General features: G+C 30.3%; 1 protein-coding gene across 1 annotated transcript in view; it reads left to right on the top strand.

Moving 5' to 3' along the window:
• The window catches only part of LOC113375900 (homeobox protein homothorax-like), a 575,379-nt gene extending 553,729 nt beyond the window's left edge, over window positions 1–21,650 (top strand). Inside the window, exon 14 of the mRNA XM_026615844.1 lies at window positions 21,442–21,650. Coding sequence (XP_026471629.1) covers window positions 21,442–21,650 — 209 coding nt within the window. The remainder of the gene's footprint in view (window positions 1–21,441) is intronic.
• The last annotated feature ends 677 nt before the right edge of the window (window positions 21,651–22,327 follow it).

Here is a 22,327-nt window from a genome sequence, read left to right as displayed (position 1 = left end):
TTCTATATTTCTTGAAGGCGTTTGATGTCATGTTCATATTTAGCAAGTCATATTATAGACGGGTAGTTGGGTCGTAAGATTCAAATGTATGTATATTGAGAATTCATTTGAAAGTAAAATTTGATTTCGAGTAGTTGACAGTATTTTTTCAAGACTTGATTAAGCACAAAACATATATGATTTTTAACTTTCCGTAGGGTAAGTTATAGTAATCGTCCAAAAATCGAAATCAAAAATTTTTACATTTCTCGACGTTTTGAAGGTTTCTGAACATTTTGGCATACCTCAGAAAATATGGATGTGTGTGTGTGTGTGTGTGTGTGTGTGTGTGTGTTTTGTATGTCCGCGTTTTTTCGTCCACGTTTTCGGGCGCACGGATCAACCGATTTGAATGGTTTAAAAAACATTCGATTCCTATTGATAGGGAGATGTGCTGATTAGTTTTTGGCAAAGGTAGGTCCAGCCGTTACGGAGATATGGAGCAAAGAGTGCAAAAAATAGAAAGCGAATTTTTGAGAGAACGGATCAACCGATTTGAATGGTTTAAAAAACATTCGATTCCTATTGATAGGGAGATGTGCTGATTAGTTTTTGGCAAAGGTAGGCCCAGAGGTTTCGGAGTTACAGAGCTAAATTTTAAAAAAATGGCTGTTTTTGAGAGAACTAAGCGTCCGATTTAAATGATTCAAAGAACTTTCTGCTTTTTTCAACAAAACAATTGATTTTGGAAAAAAAAATTTTTTGTTTCTAATTTTTTTTCAAAAATTTTTTTTTGTAATTTTGGACTAAAAATTCAAAAAATCACCCAAGCTAAGCACAGTCTAAGCGCCACTCTGGTAGAAATGTTTACGCAAGTGCGTTTAGACTGTTTGTGTACTGGAGCACTTTTCCAATTTTGTGAAAATTATTGAAAAATGTGAAAATGCCGCCAAACTGAGCACAGTATAAGTGAAAATGTCGCACAGAATTATTTGCAAATGCGTTTAGACTGTGACTATGCGGGAGCACTTTTTCAATTTTGTGTAAATTTGGCAACTATTTTTTTTTGGAATTTGATTCGAAATGAAATGACGATTGTTAATGTTCTGGAGATCATAAACTGATTTATTTATAATTAACTTTCCATAGGGTAAGTAATCGCAAAAAAATCGAAAATGAAAATTTTTATATATCTTCACGTTTCAGAGGTTTCTGAATATGTTGGCATACCTTGGAGAAAATTGATGTATGTGTGTGTGTATGTGTGTGTGTGCGTGCATGTGTGTGTGTTCGGATACAAATTTTCGTCGACGATTTCGGGAACACGGATAAAGCAATTTGAATAATTCAAAAAACATTCTAGCCGTTCCGAAGATATGGGGCAAAAAGGGTCAAAAACGGTAACTTAGTTTTTAAGAGAACGGAGCGTTCGATTTGTATAGTTCAAAAAACATTTTACTTGTATTAACAAGATGAAGATTTGATCAAATTTTCATGAAGATAGGACTAGCGGTTTCGGAGATCTAGTAAAAAAAACTAAAAAAAAATAACATTTGGCGGTCAACAATAATCATTAGACATTAGACATATGCATATCAAATTCAGATATTTTATTGAGATTTTTACAATAAGTATAAGTTTTGTTTACATTCCTATGGGTTCCGTACCATTGTTTTTCTGTTAGACAGCGACGCGGCGCTTACGCGCTTTATATTTTGTCTCTATGCAGTTAAAGCAGTACGATTGCTTTGAAAAAAAGTTCAGATCTTCCAAAATATATCAAAATGAAGATAACATTTTTTCCAAAAAAAAATTTTTATAAAAAAAATTGTTTAAAATTTTTTTTTTTAAAAAAAATTTTATTTTCAAAAAAAGTAATTTTTTGTCCAATTTAAAATTTCTAAAAAATCTTATTTTTTCGAAGTAAAATTTTTTCAAAAATGTTAATCGTTTTTAAAAAAATAATAATTTTTGGTACGGGAAGTTCCAGCAATTTGCCTCAAGGCACGATGCCTTAATTGCCTTAAGACAGAATTCCACTTACAGCTAGTTTTTTTAAATTTTGTGCAATAAGTCCAATATTTGCTAATTAAATTTAATAATATATTATTCAAAATTTAATGCGTTTATATAAATGGATAACTATTGATTAATAACTGCACATTGAAATCTCCTTGTATCTTTAGAAAATATATATTTTTAATATTTTGTTCTAACAATAAGTCCGAAATAATCTTATTCTATTGATCTGATACAGTTTGTTTTTAAAAACATCAAATGAGTATAATAATTAATTAATAAATATTATTAATGAATATGTTTAATTATTTTTATATTCTGTAACTAATTGTCACTACCATAAAGTAGTGAAGGTAGTTATAATTAAATTTAATAATTAAATAATTAAAGTTAATAATTATTGGAATAGGGTAGAAACAGGCACAAAGGTATAATTTTATGTAATTATACTATCTAACTAAACTATATGAAATACATCACATCACATATCACATACCTAAACAACTATAGTACTATGTTCAGCAAAAATCCCAGTTATTTGTAATTAATTAAAATGCGATTTTTTACTATTTTTTTTAAATTTATTATCTATTCGTTTTTATCCCATATGTGGGGTAAATCGGGAAAGCCAGGGAGTAAACAGAACCAATGTCGTAATTTTAAAGGGATTTTACGAAATAATAGCTAAAATATTCAACCAATGCAAAGTATAAATTTTAAGGTCACATTTTTTACAAAAATAACATTGTATATAACCTTAATCTGGTACTTTGTCAGAAATATTCATCAGCAGAGTATAAACATGGCCGTTTATTTTCTGATAGCGACGTTGCTTGATTCAAAGCGATGGCTGGTTACACATCTATACCCTTTACTTTCAAATATTGTTGTTAAAAAAAAATTGTAACTTGACTTGTTTTGGATATATTGGTAGTTCTGCTCCACCATATGTGTAGAATCTAAATGTGCTGCTAGTTTTTTTATTTATTTAAAAGTATACAAAAGGTTTAGGGTTTGGTATTCAAAAAGTCAATGATGAAATTTCGGTATACTTCACTACAATTCAAAAAAATGCGTACCAAAATCGCTCTAATTATCACCCTCAGTGTTAAAATTCGTCTCGCACTTGCCGTACCGTAACAATATTAATATGTTAATAGTGTTCGAATCGCATGTCCATGTGACACATTCATGTAATACTGTGTAACTCTTTGACTGGCACCCCCTCCGAGTCCTGCTCACGACCCCTACTATCATATACATAGTCAGTCATGCATAAGTTGTCACAGGCATCCGAGTGATTAATGCTTTTGGAACAAATTGTCTAGAAAAACATTATCCCGTGAATGAAGCATGGGTCTAGGTACGGAGACCCGGCTCCTCGTATCGCTGCGTAACCATCTGCCCTGCGGCGTCTCCGGGAGACGAACGCCGATGTATTACGGCTGATGGGACCACTATAGGAGGCCCGATCTGCCTCCGAATGACGGAATACGCATATATACGTTCCGTGCCACAGGTTACTCGAAACCCTTTTCTAATTATTATGAGCAACTTCGAATTTTCACATTTGTGTCACATCTACAATCAACTGCGAGGCGTCATATCCACATAGTGTTCATTTATAAGCAAGAAACAAATAGAATCTTTCAGGCTATTGTTGAGGTTGTTTATAATAAATAACTTAAGAAAAAAATTTTTGCAGTACTATATGTGATGGGTGATTCATGACGTTATGATTTTTTTTTGTTAATTTAATAGCAATTAGAACCTTACGTTTTATGAGCTGTTGGGCTGAAACTTCTCCTTACTTTGTATTGTTTAGATGGTAACCCAATGGTTAATCCATTCATATTTGATGATTTTGTTATTAGAATTAATCTAATAGGGCTGACTTTTTATTGGTGCAGCAATGCCGGGCAAGGGCTATTTTCACTTGGAAACATATTGCTATCTATATTTCCAAGTTAAAGTCGTTGTCACTGCTGCCTGACAACAGGCTGCTCGAAGTGGGTATCGATCCCGGGACCTCTGACTCAGGTCCCGTCGCTCTTAACCGCTTACCTACGGGCGAGCCCGACGTAATGATTAAGCGCACTCACTTGCATGGACTGGGTTGTGGGTTCTTCACAACCCAGGTTCGATACCCGCTTTGAGCAGCCTGATGTCAAGCAGTAGTGACATCGACTTGGAAATTTGCATAGTAATATTTTTCCAACAGCCCTTACGCAGCCTTGCTGCAGTATCCCAATTAGAAAAGCGACTGTGGAGTTGTTTTCTAATAGCGTTCAATATAAAAATAAACTATATCTCAGATAGTAAAAACAATTAATGGTTTCGTTTTTGCCTGGTAATAACGTTGATCTTAGTAATAAGCAGTGTTCAATACAATAAAATGTTTGATTTGGCATGCATAAAAGGATTAAAATTAAAAAAATATACTTAAATATGATTGTATTCTTCATCATAAAGTCTATCCGAACAGCAGTAAATTTTAATTTAATCTCTTATGTTGAAATTTTTAATAATATTTTTTATCGAACTTCTTTAGACACAAATTCAATGAAATAATAATTGTAAAGATAACTCTGTAAAATTATATAGAGCAAATTCTTTAAAGGATTCCACTAAGGTGTCACGTAATTGTTTGTTAATTAGTTGATTTTTAAAAAAATTTATTGCTAAAATTATATATTTTATATACCTCCATCATAGAATTATATTTATACATAATATATTTTTTTGAGTCTACTGTCTTCAAATATCTTCATGAATTCTGCATTTTTGCATCCATTTTTTTTATCAAATTCTTCATGACAACATTATATGTGACATAATTTTCGTTTATAACAATTAATATTATAAATTACAAAACCGATTCTGTGACATTTCCATTGCATTCTAAGCAACTCTGTACATTAATTGATCCAATAATGTTTGTTGTAGGGTAGTAAAAAAAATTATATCATGGTGAAAGATTGTTAATGAATTTATTTAGCTTGATTGATTTGGCAATTTAGAGTAAAAATCTGTAAGAGGTATACAAATTATTTGTATAAATGCACTACTAAGAACTTGTTTCTCCGCTTTCTACGAATATTGTACATACCTATGCAATTTGTGCATTCGAAAAATTTTAATTTAATATTTAATTATTTTTGCAGATCAAGGTCTTACGTATAGAGATTTAAAAATTCTGATAATAAAATTTCGTTTTGGTAAAGATATATATAAAGAATGAGTAAAAAACACAATATAGGAGTACAGGAGGGTCTTTAGAATACATTTTGCTGCTAAAGTAATTGAAATAAGCATAGCTGCAGATGTTACCAGGTCTAGTGTATAATACACTTACTGAAAATCGACCTTTTAATTCGATGTAAACAAAACACTAAAAAGAGCCCAGCAATTGATCAACCCAAAACGCGCATACAATTTTTATAAATCTCTACGTCCTCAGTACACATGTTCTCGATCAACCTTTTCCCTATATCGATGTTTGCATAATATCGATGTTCTCCTGATACCACTATCCCCAAGTGGAGTTTTGGCGTTAATTCGCGCTACGGGTAACAGATGCTATTTACCTCCGACGTAGCAATATTAGACCCACCCCGGGGTCATGACGTCTCTAGTTGTACCGCGCCCCGGGTCGCAGGTCGGATGGATGAATCTTAGAAAAATCATAAGGGGCGAGGGTGACACATATTACGAAATTCAAGATTAGACACTCATTTCACCCTACTCTCTCCTGCCATGTGGCGGAGGATAAATCCTGGATTTCGGTTCCTTGTCCGAGGCATGTGATAGAAGGAAAATTATGTTGTAACAAGTAGGAAAAAAACAATAAAATATTCTATACTATTAAATACACCATATTGTTGTGTTAAAGGCGATTTTCAATTGTTTATAATTTTATTTATGAGTTAAATGTTGCAGTTTCTCAATGATTTCTATCATTAATTTTTAAATTTACGACAATAATTTATTAATCTACTTAAACTGGATTTTTATTGGTAATATAAATATATTATTAATATCAATAAATTTAATATAATATTAATATTGATGTAATTAATGAAATATTAATCATACAAATTTATATTAAAATTTATTTCTTATACAAAAATATGAACTAGTGGTGTATTGCAAAATGCTGGAACTTTCCGTACCGTTATTATATATACGAAGAATATCGAAGAATTTTGCAAATAGCTAGGATTAAAATTAAAATCCGAATTATTTTCGATATTTAAATAAAAAAATATTTTTTAGAAATTATTTTTTTTTTTTATTTTGAAATCAAAATGATTGTTTTTCCTATTACGTAGCTCGAAAAGGCTGGATCAACTTTTGCCAAAAACTAATCAGCACCGTCTTCTCTCAATAACCTTTTTTTTATTATTGTCAACGTTTTAGAATTATGGTTATGATTTTGATTAGAAGAAACAAACAAACTAATATAGTGAAAGTATAAATGAATAAGTATTTTATTATAAGTAATAAAAATTATGAATGTATGAATTATATAAACATATTATAACAATGAATTATATAAACATTAAAACAAAATTTTTTCAAATGAAAATGGTAAAATTGCACGAATTGAGAGAAAATACATGTACTATATTTACATCTATGGCTGTGTGTAGTATCAAATTTAAATTAAATTAATTTAGGCGGAATTCAGAACGTTCATAAATATGTTATTAAAATAATAAAAAAATCGCATTTAGTTTGGTTCAATTAACTAAAATTTTAATTAATTATTTATTACATCAGTATACGTTGCAGAATGAATTTATATATTTTGTTTAAATAAAATTAATTAACCAAAATTCTAACTATAATACAGAATTATATATTATTAATATGCGTTACAGAATTATTTTATATATTTTGTAATGGAAAACAACAGCTGATAATTTTAAAATAAAATGTTAAATATATTGTTATTATATAACTACTTTCGGATAAGCTTACCCCCTTGTTTAATATTTGCTTAAAACTAGATAGTAAAAACAAAATAAAATAAATGTGCGCTTCAGATGCCAATTGAATAGTTACTAAGTCGAGTGAAGTCAAAAAAATTTTAAAATTTTCGTGAGTAATTTTATTTATGCAAGTGCTTTTGACCAAAAATTAGTGATATGGATTTATATCAATATTGCAAAAAACCTGACGATGGAACGTATCTAGTTCCGAAACGTCGTAATTAAACATATCAATAAAAACTTGTTGTTCTTTATTTATTGGACTAATTGTTCGGAAAAGGATCATATATATTTATGTTTAAACATATGTATGTATGTCTATATATATATACGAAAATTTTACGTAGTACCTATGTAGTACAAATATTATAGTCACAAGTACCCTATATCTAAGGTATTTAAAGATCATAATAAAAGTGAAACAATATTAATCTCAGGATCTATCCAATCCGAAATATATCGCCAAAATCTCGTGTCCGAATTAATCTGCTCCTTTACCGTGGGTCACGTGTTATTTGTGGAAATCGTCGACGATACTTTCGCATTATCCTCGTTTCCATTTTTATTTGGCACGTACCTAATTCTCATCTTCATAAATTCCGTCGGCTTGACAGAAATCGAAGCGTCAGGTATTGCCTGCTGCTGCTGCAGCAGCATGTAGCATTGTCGGCGAGCAGCAACAAATCATACTTTGACCAAACATAACTGTTCGGGGAGAGAATGGAGCGCCGCGATACGCATAGAAATGTCTCTAAAGCAGCTTGTGTTATGGAATCATATCAGAAATCATATTTATAGTATCACAATAGCTTATTTGTATTTCCTTCATTCGGTATGGTCAAACGACAGGGCCGAACTGGGAAGACGCGATCATGGATTGCAGACTGACAAACTGTTTATTGTTGTAAAAATTATATATATATATATATATATAATTTTTTATTTAATTATTAGATTTTATTTGAAGAATTTAAAAAATAAACACAACATAAGGTACCTAATATTTAAAAAGTTGCCTAACACGCTACGAACTGTGACAATTAATAAAAGGATTTACAAAATATATTGCAATTTTGTAAATTTGTTAAAAGTTTTCTTTCTATTTAGCTAAAAACCGAAAAATGCGATTTGAAATTGATATGTTTCAAATAAATATCAGTAATTAAATTAATTATATATATATATACAGGAGCTTGTATATACTAAAACTTTAATGAATTTTTAGAATTTAAACACGTTTCGTAAGCCTATAATATTTTGGGAGGTTGGTTTAGCTTTAGACCGTAAACTTTATCGCCAATATAAGTTTCATTAAAAACGCAGACAAAAAATAATTTGTAAAATTTAATTACAAAGAAACAACCCTTCTCTTTGCCAAAAACTAATCAGCTCGAATGATCTCTTTTGACTGCTTTTGAATTTTCCAAATTCGTTCAGATTTCTTGAACGAAAACAAGAACATTCCTTCTTATTTCAACCAAACGGTCCGACCGATCGTCTCGAAAAACTAATCGAGTTAGTCGAATTAAATTTTTGGAATCGATTTTTCCATTTTTGAGAAAACATCGACGAAATATAATAACATATAATATATATAATTTTTCCAAATATGGTCTCAAACGATTTAGAATGACTTGGAACATTAACAGAACATAAAATTCGTAAAATATAATTTCATCGTGAAAACATAAACTTCTCTTCCTCGATTTCATTAATAAGACACTTTCAGTTTGGAAAAATCAAAAAATTTATCAAATTTAAAGAAATATATTCTTTAAACTAAACGGACAAAGAATTACAATTTTTAAATAAGTTTCAATATATAATACATACAAATCAGTTTATGAATTATTTTTCTCAAATTTGAGGTTATTTATAAGTCTTCTATTAAATATATAACAATAGTACAGAAAGTTATAAAAAATTATACTTCAAGTATAATTTCATAAAATCTCTTTAAATATAGTAAAACTGTATATTAATACTGCATGATATAACGTTGTCCAAAGCCGAATCAAGTAGGTACTTGGAGGTCAAGAGAAAGTTTTTATGCTCAATGATTAACCTAACAATTTATATAATCAATAAAAAAATATTTTGAAGTTATACGTTGGTGCTTCTAATTAACACTAACTTTTTTCCAGAATCTATACAATTTGAAATATATCGTCAAAATCTCATGTCTGAATTACTCTGTAGCAAAGCAATATATTTATTATAAATCAATATATTTATAATATTTGTATATACTAATCTAGATTTTTATTTGCAGGTTTATTAACGCTAGACGCAGGATCGTTCAGCCCATGATCGACCAATCAAATCGAGCAGGTAATTTTTAGAATTCTAAAACTAGAAGCATGCTTTAAAATTTAGAACTATTAGAATATTACATTTTTGTATTTAAATAAAGAGGGTTTTTAATTTGTGGTTAGGATTATTTAATTTTACTCACAGAGTGCATGTTCATGTGCATGGTTAGAAGAACACATTAACATTATTAGAAAGAAAATTTGATTGGGAGTACAGGACGGAAAAATTATATAGTTTTGAGGATTCTAACAGAATATTTTACTATGTTGCATAACAAACCAATGTTATGGCAAGGCCAGGTTATGAAGAACTTTCCATATTAATTTGTTCAAAATATTGACAAAAACCATGTGGTTGCTGTGCAGTCAGGCGTTTTTCTCAGGTTGTCACCTAACCTAGCAACTGCACAAATATAAAAAAAAAGATCTTATATATTACAGCGTTTTTTGCCTAGCTTCATAACATACGAGTGACATTGCAGTTAATGTGTAAAACGCCTGATTGCACAGCAAATAAATGACATTTTGACAGTATTCAGTATAATTTAGTAGCATAATGTCTAGAAGTTGGAGCGTAACATGGCCTTGCCATAACACTGGGCTGTTGTGCTGCAGATTCGTCCCAAAATGTTTGAGCAGCATGTGTATCTTTTTTTTATTAAGCTTAAGTTTTTTGTGTTTATTGTTTGCTAGATTGTCTATCTGCAATTTCTCAAAAGGTACAAAAATTCGAAAAACAGCGATCAGTAATGTAGTTCTATAGGTTTATACTTCTCACTATGCCAAAGCACCTCATTTCTGATGGATTTGCAACCTCAATGGTGAAGCTTTGTTGAAGATAAATAGTTGAAAACTAATCGTTTTATTTTACCAGTACAATATCCATCCAGGGCCCACCATCCGGGAGCTATTAAAACAATTGGCGAAAACGAGTGTCGAAATTATAATCATTTCCACGCTCTCTATTTGCATATCATAGAATTCGCGTATGCTCCGGCCCCACTTTCGGGGACACGAATAAATATCAATAAAAACAAACACTGATATATCAGCCGTCAATACTGGCACCGCGGAAATGGAACAAATTATATATGGAAAGACAGACAGGCATGATACAGAACGCAAATAATGCATAAATATTGGATACGCGCATTTACCCATCTGGGCATATTTTGCAAATGAAAAGTCCCGTAATGGCTTTTGAATATATTCATACTGGCGTATAATTGGCAATGCGAATTACTGATGTATTGCGATTTCCTGAAAAAATGGCTATCGAAATTTTCACCTCGAAGAAAAGTACATTTTTGCGAATTATTTGGTTACAATGTGCCAAAGCCCCAATTCTGTAGCCAATAAATAATTACATAATATATTACACAATCTTACACAATATTTGATTGTTCTAGAAATCCATATCGTTTTTAGTCATTTTTGGACGTATTTATCAATGTAGACACAATTAGGCATATCTAGTCGTATCGTCACTTGTAAGAATTTTTAGATACGTTTTTGCATTTTTAGATGTTTTTACGTTACTCTGGTCGTTTTAGACATTTTTACTGATCTTACAATTCGATCATTTTAGTATTTCTTATTTTATTTTGGACGTTTTTAGACATTTTTGGACGTATTTATACTAATGCAGACACTATTATGCTTATCTAGACATTCTAAAATATTTTTAAATTTTTAAACGGTTTTAAATATTCTTACACTTTTAGACTTTTCAGACCTTTTTCGACTTTTAGACTTATTTACAGGTTTTCAGACTTCTACAACTGATTAGAGTTTTACTGCTTTCCTGACTTCTTGAATTTTTAGACGTTTTTAGATTTAATAAATTTTACAAATTTTGTGTTAGAATGTAAGAAAGTTTCAGTTACCCTCTAAAATGAAGTATTATATTTTATATCCGATGTTTTTTTTAATGTAAAACAGTTCCAAGTATAAGATTCATTTCACAAATACTTACTAATGAAATTATTTTCCTTTATCTTTTTACTACTGATATTATAAAAGCGGTGAAGCGCATTATGAAAATTTACTTCCTACCTAAAAACATTGCAACTATGTTTCATTTTAATGAAAAAAATTAAAATAGTGATTTACAACTGTCAAATATTTGCACACGGTAGTTTTATATCCATCTAACAGTACATATTCGAGTAAGCAAATATTGAATTATTTTTATTCATGAGTCGCGCTGATGCAGCAAATCATAATTCAAATTTTGTAATTATTTGATTTATTTTAATGGATTTTATCATGGCAGCGTGTGTATAAGCCCTTGCTGCAATTATCCCTATATTTACATTATATTTACGAATAGAAATATTTATAACTGTTCATCGAAATTCACAAAACGCCGATCGGGATTTATAACGCGCGATTAAACATATTTTAAAACTAAGGACTCGCATAATGCAGATGAATTATGGGTATTAATTTTTATATAAAAATATTCTGATAGCAGTCTGGTGAAATACATTGTGCACATTATGAAAAATTGCAAAATGCAATAAAATAATAAAATTGCAATTTAATATTATACCATAATAAATTATGTTTAAAAGGCAAAGTTGGTTTTTCCTTGTTTAGTGGTTAGAGCAATTATATTTTAATAGAAAGTCCCAGACTCGATACAGGGATCGGGCAGCCTGATGGCCAGCAGTAAGATAGCAGTTAAATGCATCATTATTTCAAAAATTGTAATAATATAATTCGTCACAAAGAGATAAGAAAACTGTTTTGGTGGTCATCTTCAAAATCGACGTAATTATTTAAGTCTGGTTTTATTCTTTGTTAAAATAATATAAATGAAAAAAAAAGATCGAAGTAGTTTTGATATGTATTATATACATTTATATTTAATACTGACGTAATATATGATTCATAATAAAAAATTGAAATTTCAAAAAGTCGTTCAATAATTAATATTTGGTTTATTCTTATGAATGTTTTTATGAAATCAAAATATAAATAAACCTTATTGTTAGACTTTATCTAGATAAAACAAATTTCAAAGTGTTAAATATTCAAATCATAATACAAGTGTAAAATAAAGTTAGATTTAAACTCGTGTTTTAAATACTTGTGTAAGATAATATAAAGTGATTTACGTAAAACAAAGGTAAATAGATGTTCTGCATAGATTCTGATTAGAATTCACTAAACGCGCGGCGTGATTCAACCGCTGATCATAAGCCTCTAATATTTTAGTATGTTAATTAGTATGATTATCGTTATACAAAGTTTTATAAAAAAAATCAACTATTAAACCGGCTCGGCCGATCTTCACCAAAATCTAATCATCACGATACGCAGCCCATATCTTTCGAACAATTACTGAATTTTTGAAATCGATTCCGGATTTTTGGCTAAAACGTGGACCAAAATTTTTACACTTTTCTGCTATTTATAAAGAAAAAGGCAGAATTTTTTGAACAAATATGTTCTACACCCATCCCTATCAAGTTACACCAAATGTATTTTAAATTTTTGAAATCGGCTCATATACACACATACTTTTTCCAAATTTGGTCTAATTCGATTTAGACCAAAGAGATTTAGGATCACTAGAAACGTCGAGAAAACATGAAATTAACAAATCGGATTCTATGTCGAAAACATGAACTTCTCCTGTGGGATGTTAAAAATCTATTAAACTACTAGTATCTACATTAAAATGACTTGGGATTTTTTTTTTCTTTTTTATCTCTCTATTAAATCTGTGACCTGTTTCTTTTTTGCGCAACTTTGTGAATAAAATCAACAAAAATTACACACACATTATTTCCAAATTCGGTCTAATTCGATTTAAAATTACTAGAAACGTCAAGAAAACATAAAATTAGCACATCGGATTATCTGCCCAAATCATGAACTTCTCCAAAAATCGATTAAACTGCTAGTACCTACATTAAAATGTCTTGGTATTAAAATTTTCCTTTTTTAACTCTCTATAAATTCTGTGACCTGTTTCTTTTTTTTTGCGCAACTTTGTGAATAAAATCAACAAAAATTCTAGCGTAAAAAGAAAGGAAGGCATATCCCTCGGCGTTGCGTGTTCGAGACGGGCTGTCACCAAGAACTGGTGATATATCGTTCGCTCTGTCTGTGGATATGGAAGAGCAGTTCGTAGATAGGGATGACGAGCAGGCAAGGAGCAAAGTATCGATATTGCAGATATACATCGATAAGGTACATCGATCTGGGTCAGAGAACATAGATAATGTCAATGATAGATGGTTATCTTGCTTAAATTTGCCGATTTATGATATATTATTATTGGGGCTCTGACCGAAGTCAGGTTCATGGTGTTAGGACTACCTCTACTTTTTTTATTCATTTGTTTGAACAGCGATCAGAACTTGTGGGTTCTATGAGCCGTTGTGATGAATTTCTTACAAACTACGTTTGTTTTATTATAGATGGCAACCCAAACAGTTGTCTCATCTATATGTGATGAATTTTATTATTACAATTATTGTAATAGTGATGACTTGTAGTTGTTTATTGGCGCAACAATGCCGTATCAGGGCTGTTTTCACTTGGAAACATATTGCTATCTATATTTCCAAGTGAAAACCGTTATCACCACTGCTTGACAATAGGCTCTTCGAAGCGGAATCGAACCCGGGACCCCTGATCCAGGTCTCTACTTTACGGACTTCTGCTTTTACACTTTCTGGTCCTGTATCTCGACTTATACATTGATCACATAATCTACCTATAATTCCGTAAAACCAGTAAAAATTTTAGAAAACATTAGACGCTTTTGCTCTATGATGTCTCCATTTTTATCCTGTCAATGAGAAAAAAGGTTTAGAAAATTAGCAATAAAAAGTATTCTACAATGAAAAATTACATTGTAATTTGTTTGATATGTGTTGTTTTGTGATGTGGCTGATTATGTTTTTACAGTATAGTTAAAAAGAGTCAAAATGCAAACGGCTTTTATTCGGTTAAATTATTATTATTATTATTTTTTTTTGGCACATATATTTTATTTATATATATATACATTATTTTCATATCTCAGTCAGACAGAGGTGCCTGGTATGAGAGATTATGAAAAACAGTTTTCATATTTTATATATATATACATTTCATTTGACTATTTCATTAATATAATATCTATTATTATCAAAATATCTTTATATATAACTCTTCATTAATACGTTAACATTTCCAATAAGGTTGGATAATGCAATAGAGTAAACATAATTCACAAGAGCAAAAAATGACCATTTACGGAAGAAATTTGGGCTATCCATAAATTACATAAAATTATATAAAATTACATATTATTAACAGAGTATGTCCGTTGATAAGCTGCCTAGATTCAAATACAAAAATTACAAAAAAAATGCCAGAAATGAGAATAAATAAAAATTACCGAATAATAATAATAATAAGACACATATTTTTATAAAAAAAAAATAATATGTATTAGGAATTTTATTTTTAAACTTAAAATTTGCACTTAAAACCCCAAATTTTCATGTAGACTATTTGCAAATGTGAAATTTTATTTAAATTTTTGCTCCTGTTGTGTCGTTTGTGGTGCCTATTCTGGGATGAAATAATTATGTTATGTTACCGGTCTCTTTTGTTGAAAAATCGTATAAGTTAGTAGTCACAAACTGCCGAAAAGCTACGTTTTTGCGTTTTACACAATATTAACTTTAAATTAAATCCTATCCTCAAAATAGCGCAATCGTCGAAATATAACATTAGTTTGACTTCACAGCTATAAGTGATAATAAAATGTTGCGCTTATGATAACAATGTTATTTGAATTTTGTCATTTGAGTTAGTATTCATGCAATTATTCAACTAAAAGGACTCTTAACATAATCTAATTATTTTATTCCCAAAGATGGCGTCTGAGTTTGTAAAACGAAATTATTAACTTCCCGAAGGAGAAGTTTATGTTTTTTTATGTATATAGTATTAAATAGTGTAATAAATAGTGTAAAATGTATCGAAATATGTATGTATGTGTGGAACAGTTGGATGGTATCGATGTTGTTTGCCCGAAATCTATGTCGAAGTTTTTCCACCCCTAGCGTTGGTGGTAGGTATATGTTTTTACCCCGAGTGTTCCTTGCACTGACCCTCGTCCTGATTTATGGCCCGTGCGTTTATTGCAATAACCAATGGGGCTAAACGACCACGGGCTTGATACCATCCCGGGGTTGAAAACTATAACTAGAACTTACTATGAAGAACTAATCTAGGAATCTTTTCGATGTTCCGAATGTTATTTTTATCCGATGTTCCTTCTATACTTACAGCATCGTGATTCGCATCCGATAAAGACATGCGAGGATTCAGTTGACGTCTTATAGTCATTATTAGTGGTCTCGATCGCTCTTCAAATGCTATTTGACGGATTTTGCAAACTGCAAATGGCCGAAAGAAATTAAAGAAATATTGAAATCTATTTTGATTTAATAAATTATTTTATTGTTCGAGCAAAAGATGTTTTGTCTGCTAACGAGTGTACTTAATTTCTAGATCTGGATATTTCTCAATCTCTGGCAGCAATTGATCTGTATAATATTAATTCTGCCTTATCACTTTTTTGATTTTGGATATAATTTACACGTGAATTGATTAAGATTTTTTATGTTTGTAATACTACAGCAATCAAAACTATTACATGTTCTATAATCTTTAGGGAGCATTGCTTATTACTAATTGTTAGAACGGTGTTACCAGCATCCATTAATTGTCGTTATTATCTGAGATATAGGAACCAATTCTCCAATAAAATAGAAATGTTACGGCAACGCTATGGTACGATCCTTCATATAAATTGGTAGTAAAAACTGTCAAATACTATGTATTTGCTGTGCTATCAGGCGTTTTGCACATAAAATCTAATTTTTCGTACGTGTTATCAAGGGCACATTAGAAAGATGCACTAATCATAACATTGTGTGCTTGAAGTTTGTGCGTTTTGTAAGTTAGGTTATATATATAAAATTCCTGGCTGCACAGTAAATGCATAGCTTTTAACAGTTTTACTACCAATTTATGTAAAGATTGATTAACTAACATAACGTTATGTTACGGCGAAAGTAGCCCAAGCCTTTATAGTAACGTTATAGCAACATAACGGTTGCCATAACAACGTTATGTTAGTTTTTATCTTATCGGAAAATTGGTCCCATGGTTTATTAGAGAAGACAACCCTACGGTCGGTGATATTGCAGCAATGCCGGATAAAAGCTATTTTCACTTCGAAACCTATTGCTATCTCTATTTCCAAGCAAAAACCGATATCACTACTGCTAGACATCAGGCTGCTCGAAACTACTACCGACTTTTGTTTGATTAGGATTTAAAAAATTTTCCTCAAATTTATATAACCATATGCTACATTGATTTATTTCACAATTAAAACGCATGTATGTACATAAGGATGTATGCGTGGATGATATTTATTCGTCTGGATTATATCCACATATAATTTGAACGTCGGCGTTGTGGATTTATTTGCATATCCACGTAAATACTTCTTGTATATATTTAAATGATCGTACTCCTTAATTTGAATAACAATCAAACACTAGCTTGCTGTTTTAAGGTTCTGTATTCGAATAAACAATGTTGTTGGGAATTCTGCCTGTCTGTCGGGACGTATCAGAAAGGAAAATTACATCACATGTATGAATAAGTCTTTCTAAGGCGATACATAAAATAAAACTCAAAGATTCATTGAATAATTTTTATTGTTCCATTCTCTATCTAATATTCACTGATATATAAATTATTTTCTTTATTAAGTGAAGCACACTTATATATAAAGAACTGCAATCAGAGCATGTTGATTTCTAGCTGTCTTTCTATTATCAGTTGCATATTGGTTGCATATGTTATTAAAAAGTTGATAAAAATCATTTTATTACTTTATTTATCTCACACCAATATTTTATTTCAATGCAAGTATAATTTAAAGTTAACGTCTAATTTTCATTTTAATATATACAATAATATAATAATATATAAATTTTAAAAGGTCACAGTTTTACATTGTTAGTTCAATACAATTACAATTACAATTAGTTTTACAATATTGGTTCATACAGTTCATACAGTAAGTATTTAACTTGAAAAATTTATAAAAATATAAGAATATTTTATGTATTGTTATAAACAAATATACAGAAATAACAAAAAAAATAATAAATGCTACAAAATGTATGTAATTACATTGTTAAACGATACATGGCATAATTGATATTTTTTAGAATAAGTTATCCAATTACCTAATTAAATAACTTATTTTTTTATAAATTATTTCATGGTGAAATATATTTTAAACAATACAATCACTTACATTACAGTCTGATCTTGCAGCATTGTTTATACAATGAAGTCATATATTATACCATTTGAAATCGATTACAATTGTTGCAAAAATCAACTTTTTTGTTCTTTGTTGCGCGTATTTCAGATGGAAACGTTTAATAATAGCAATTCATGACATACTATTTTCTTATAAAGCAACCACTTTATATAAAAATATATTTGCATATAAAATTATACAGCGTGTCGGATGCATAAAGTATAATTAAACAAATTGTTGTTCTGGTTTTAAGGGCCAATTATCGGATAAAATATAAATGTAGTGTTACTGGTCTATAATCGTTTAGTTGGCATTCAAGAACTGTCAAAACGCCATGTCTTTGCTGTTTGAACGAGCGTTTCACACATAAAACCTAACCTCCAAATGGCATAAATGTCATAAGAATTTTATCATAAGTGCAACTTTCTGTTGTCATTTTGATAACACACTCGTGAAGTCTAACTAAAGTTAATTTTCTGACGTTTGTGACATAGCTTTTTGACTGTTTGTGACTACCAACTCATACGATTATTTGTCATAAGAGACCAGTAAAATAAAATTTATATTTTATCCGAGAATTGGATCCTTAATTTCCGAAAATGATACCTCGATAATTTGTAGCGACCTGGCAACCTACATCGCATCTCAATTTGACAGTTAAACATTATCTTTGGCTCATCATGTTGGCAACACTACGCGAGAACCAAAGTGCAAGCTTTAGGGTCGGAACTCTCTCTTCCGTCTGCTGCCGAACAGTCAACATCATAAATTACAATACTTACCTTTTCATTTTCAATACTAAAATATTATGTACATTTTATAAATAATAAATATAATCACACATAGTGTTCTTACTATTTCATTACAAATAAAATATATATATATAGACCACAGTTTCTATAATTGGTGACCCCGAAAGTGAATAAAAAACACGCATAAAGTGAGAAGGAAGTAAAACATGTGCATAATTTACAAGTGAGCAAGAAATACAGAACGTTCTAGTACCTACAATGGAGACTCCGACTACGCACATCGAGATCAACAGCAACACGTGCTCAATAAATCACCCATTAACCTGGAAAATGAGTCGATTATAACCACCACGGCAGCAGACAGGGAGCACCAAGCAAACATGGCAAACGCCATACAACACGGCCACAATCAAGCGAACAACGCACCAAGCAAACATGGCAAACGCCATACAACACGGCCACAATCAAGCGAACAACGCACCAAGCAAACATGGCAGCAACCGCCATACAAAACGGCCACAAGCAAGCAAATGCTCCAAGCAAACATGGCAAACGCCATACAACACGGCCACAATCAAGCGAACAACGCACCAAGCAAACATGGCAGCAACCGCCATACAAAACGGCCACAAGCAAGCAAATGCTCCAAGCAAACATGGCAAACGCCATACAACACGGCCACAATCAAGCGAACAACGCACCAAGCAAACATGGCAGCAACCGCCATACAAAACGGCCACGGCCACAAGCAAACGATGCACCAAACAACATGGCGACCGCCAGCAAAAACGGCCACGGCCACAAACAAACAAAAATTAATCAAATAAAAACTTAAAAAAAAAAAAACTCAACAAAAATTTACAAGAAAATTCAAGATGGCAGCCCGAAGTTCAAGATAAACTTTTCGCCGGGGGGGAATGGATCTGTAGCGACCTGGCAACCTACATCGCATCTCAATTTGACAGTTAAACATTATCTTTGGCTCATCATGTTGGCAACACTACGCGAGAACCAAAGTGCAAGCTTTAGGGTCGGAACTCTCTCTTCCGTCTGCTGCCGAACAGTCAACATCATAAATTACAATACTTTCCTTTTCATTTTCAATACTAAAATATTATGTACATTTTATAAATAATAAATATAATCGCACATAGTGTTATTACTATTTCATTATAAATAAAATATATTATATATAGACCACAGTTTCTATAAATTCATTCGTAATGCTGCCCTCTGTGTCTGTTTATGCTGAACCTGTGGTGTGAATCTTCACTTTAACTTTCCTCACATAGATAAAACTAAAACCAAATATATACAGGATAACTTCACTGTACATACATAGGTGTCTCTGGAGTTAATCAAAATATGAAAATCTATTATGTACAATAAAACTAACATTTCTTGTATTTCTTCACCAGTTTAATATTCTATTTTGAAAAAAATTTTTTTTTTCGAATTTTAGGAAACTTATCTAGTGTATTAATATATACGTGAGAACACAGATCTTTATGGAAACTTATTATTCATTTTTTTCTTTGCATATTATATCTAAACAAAATGTGTTATAGTAATCAATGGGGGGGGGGGGGTAATGTTCAACAATTTTTTTAACATATATTTTTTTTGAAAACATATTTGTGATTTAGTTGAAAATATGTTTCCTTTTCATTTATTCAAATAATCAGCTTTATCTTTTTCATGTTATTGATTTACATATAAATTTTAGCTAGACTTAAACCTAGGGGTAAATTTACTTGCTACAGTTAGTAGCGCCCCTAAAGAGTGCGGAAAGAATTAATTGAAATTATGGTAAGCGGTCGTATTTGAGACCTAATTACACTTTTTTTTAAATCTATGGTAATAATAAACTTTGCGATAATAATGATTCAAAACGAGTAAATGTAACAATTTGAGAAATTGTGTAAAACAAAACTTCATTTATCATTATTCAAACCCTGTGATTTATATATCAACATATAATATGAAACCAACTAATTAAAAGCATGCAAATTATAGTAAATGTAATGAATTGTAGTGAGTTTAGTTGTTGTTAGTATAATAATCATAGTTATAGTAATATAGTTATTCTAATTTTATTTAATGTCTAAATTTATGAATACAAAATGATTAGAGTACTCCAGTTATTAATAATTATTTGATTATGTAATTAATAGTAACAAATTTTATTATTACTTTTTACTTATAGTTATTACTTTTTGCTAATATAGCATCTCTATAAATCTGAGTGCAATCACGTCGATTGTATGATTTTGTGATTTCACTCTACAATTGCGATGTCACACTGAAAATTATGATATTATTGATATTATTTATTCTAGTAAGAAATAGTTTGAAAAAGAATTCTTAAATTAAGCTTTACGAAAATTTAAATGTATTCAAAAAAGTTATAGCAATTCATTTGCCAACATTTTGATGATCATATTAATATACATTATATTTATACACAAATACAATGATAAAAATTTAAATTTACACTAATGAAGAAACAAATCAATCAATTTGTATCCGCACACACACATACATCCATTTTTTCTAAGGTATGCCAAATGTTCAGAAGGTTTTGAAACGTAAAGATATATAAAAATTTTCATTTTCGATTTTTTTTTGCGATTACTATAACCAACCCTACGGGAAGTTAAAAATTCAAATTTTTCAAAAAAGTCATTTTTTTTCAAATATTTCAAAATTTTCAAAAATTTCTTTTTTTTTCAAAATTTTCAAAAAATTTTTTTCAAATTTAACAGAAAGTTCCAGCAATTTGCCTTTAAAAATTTTAAAGGTTTTTTAAATTTAAACAGAAAGTTCCAGAAATTTGCTTTAAGGCATGCTGCGATGCACGACTAGTTAAAGTATTTAATCAGTTACTTTAGAAGGATAGTTCAAAGTACACCAGTCTAGTCAATTCAGTATGTATCTATTATTATTTCGAGTGTGACATCGCAATCGTCCCCCCCTCAGTAATGATTCCTCGGAGCACTTCTTAACCAGTCTGATCATTGCAGTGTTCTCTCCGCACGCAGGTCCCAGCGGCGCGTACAGTCCCGACGGGTCCATGGGTTACATGATGGACGGCCAGGCGCAGATGATGCACCGGCGGGCGACCCGGCCGCCTTCCACCAGGGTTACGCGCACTATCCGGCCGAGTACTACGGACACCATCTCTAAGATAATTAAGATTATTTATGTGAGTATCATAAAAGATTTTGGTTGAAAATGGTAATTTTAATGACATACACAGGTAATGAGGTTATAAACTTTTTTTTAGTTTTTTTTTTTTTTGCCATATATATGAGGCTCTTGATTAACAAAAATAAATTATAACAAAATAGTTCTATCGCAAATAGAACTGAACGCCATTAAACGGTATCGAAAAGTTTGCTATTTTTCGAAAGTTTTATTAGATTAGCTCCAATTAATTATATATTACTTACTGGAATAATTAATAATAATATAAATAATTTATTATTAATAATATATATATATATATATATATATATATATATAGTTATATATATTAAATATAATAATTATATAAATTGTTTACATATATAAATATATTACTTAATTGAACAATATTAATATATATTACTATGAAAATAATTCAAGAATGAATTGTATTGACCCTTTCCACTAGGATGCCGCCGCTCTGGCTGCAAAATTCATATAAATCTCGGAATCAGTGAGTGGAAAGGGTTTTAAATAATTAATGAAATATTTTATTGTATATAAATAATATAAATCATAAGTATATTATTTATATATAAGTACATTATTAATTATTTTGAGATTATTTCACTTGATTTTTTTATTATATAAGTGAAATAGAAGATTCGTAATCCACTCTGGCTTGTCATGAAACGTAAACAGCTTTAGAGTCAGACAAATTTT

This window comes from Ctenocephalides felis, unplaced genomic scaffold (genome assembly GCF_003426905.1).
Source record: "Ctenocephalides felis isolate EL2017-DRISC unplaced genomic scaffold, ASM342690v1 CF-g0.4_SCAFFOLD_01886, whole genome shotgun sequence".
Taxonomy (NCBI): Eukaryota; Metazoa; Arthropoda; class Insecta; order Siphonaptera; family Pulicidae; genus Ctenocephalides; species Ctenocephalides felis.
Note: the sequence above shows the minus strand (reverse complement) of the source record. Positions and strands in the feature narration are given on the sequence as shown.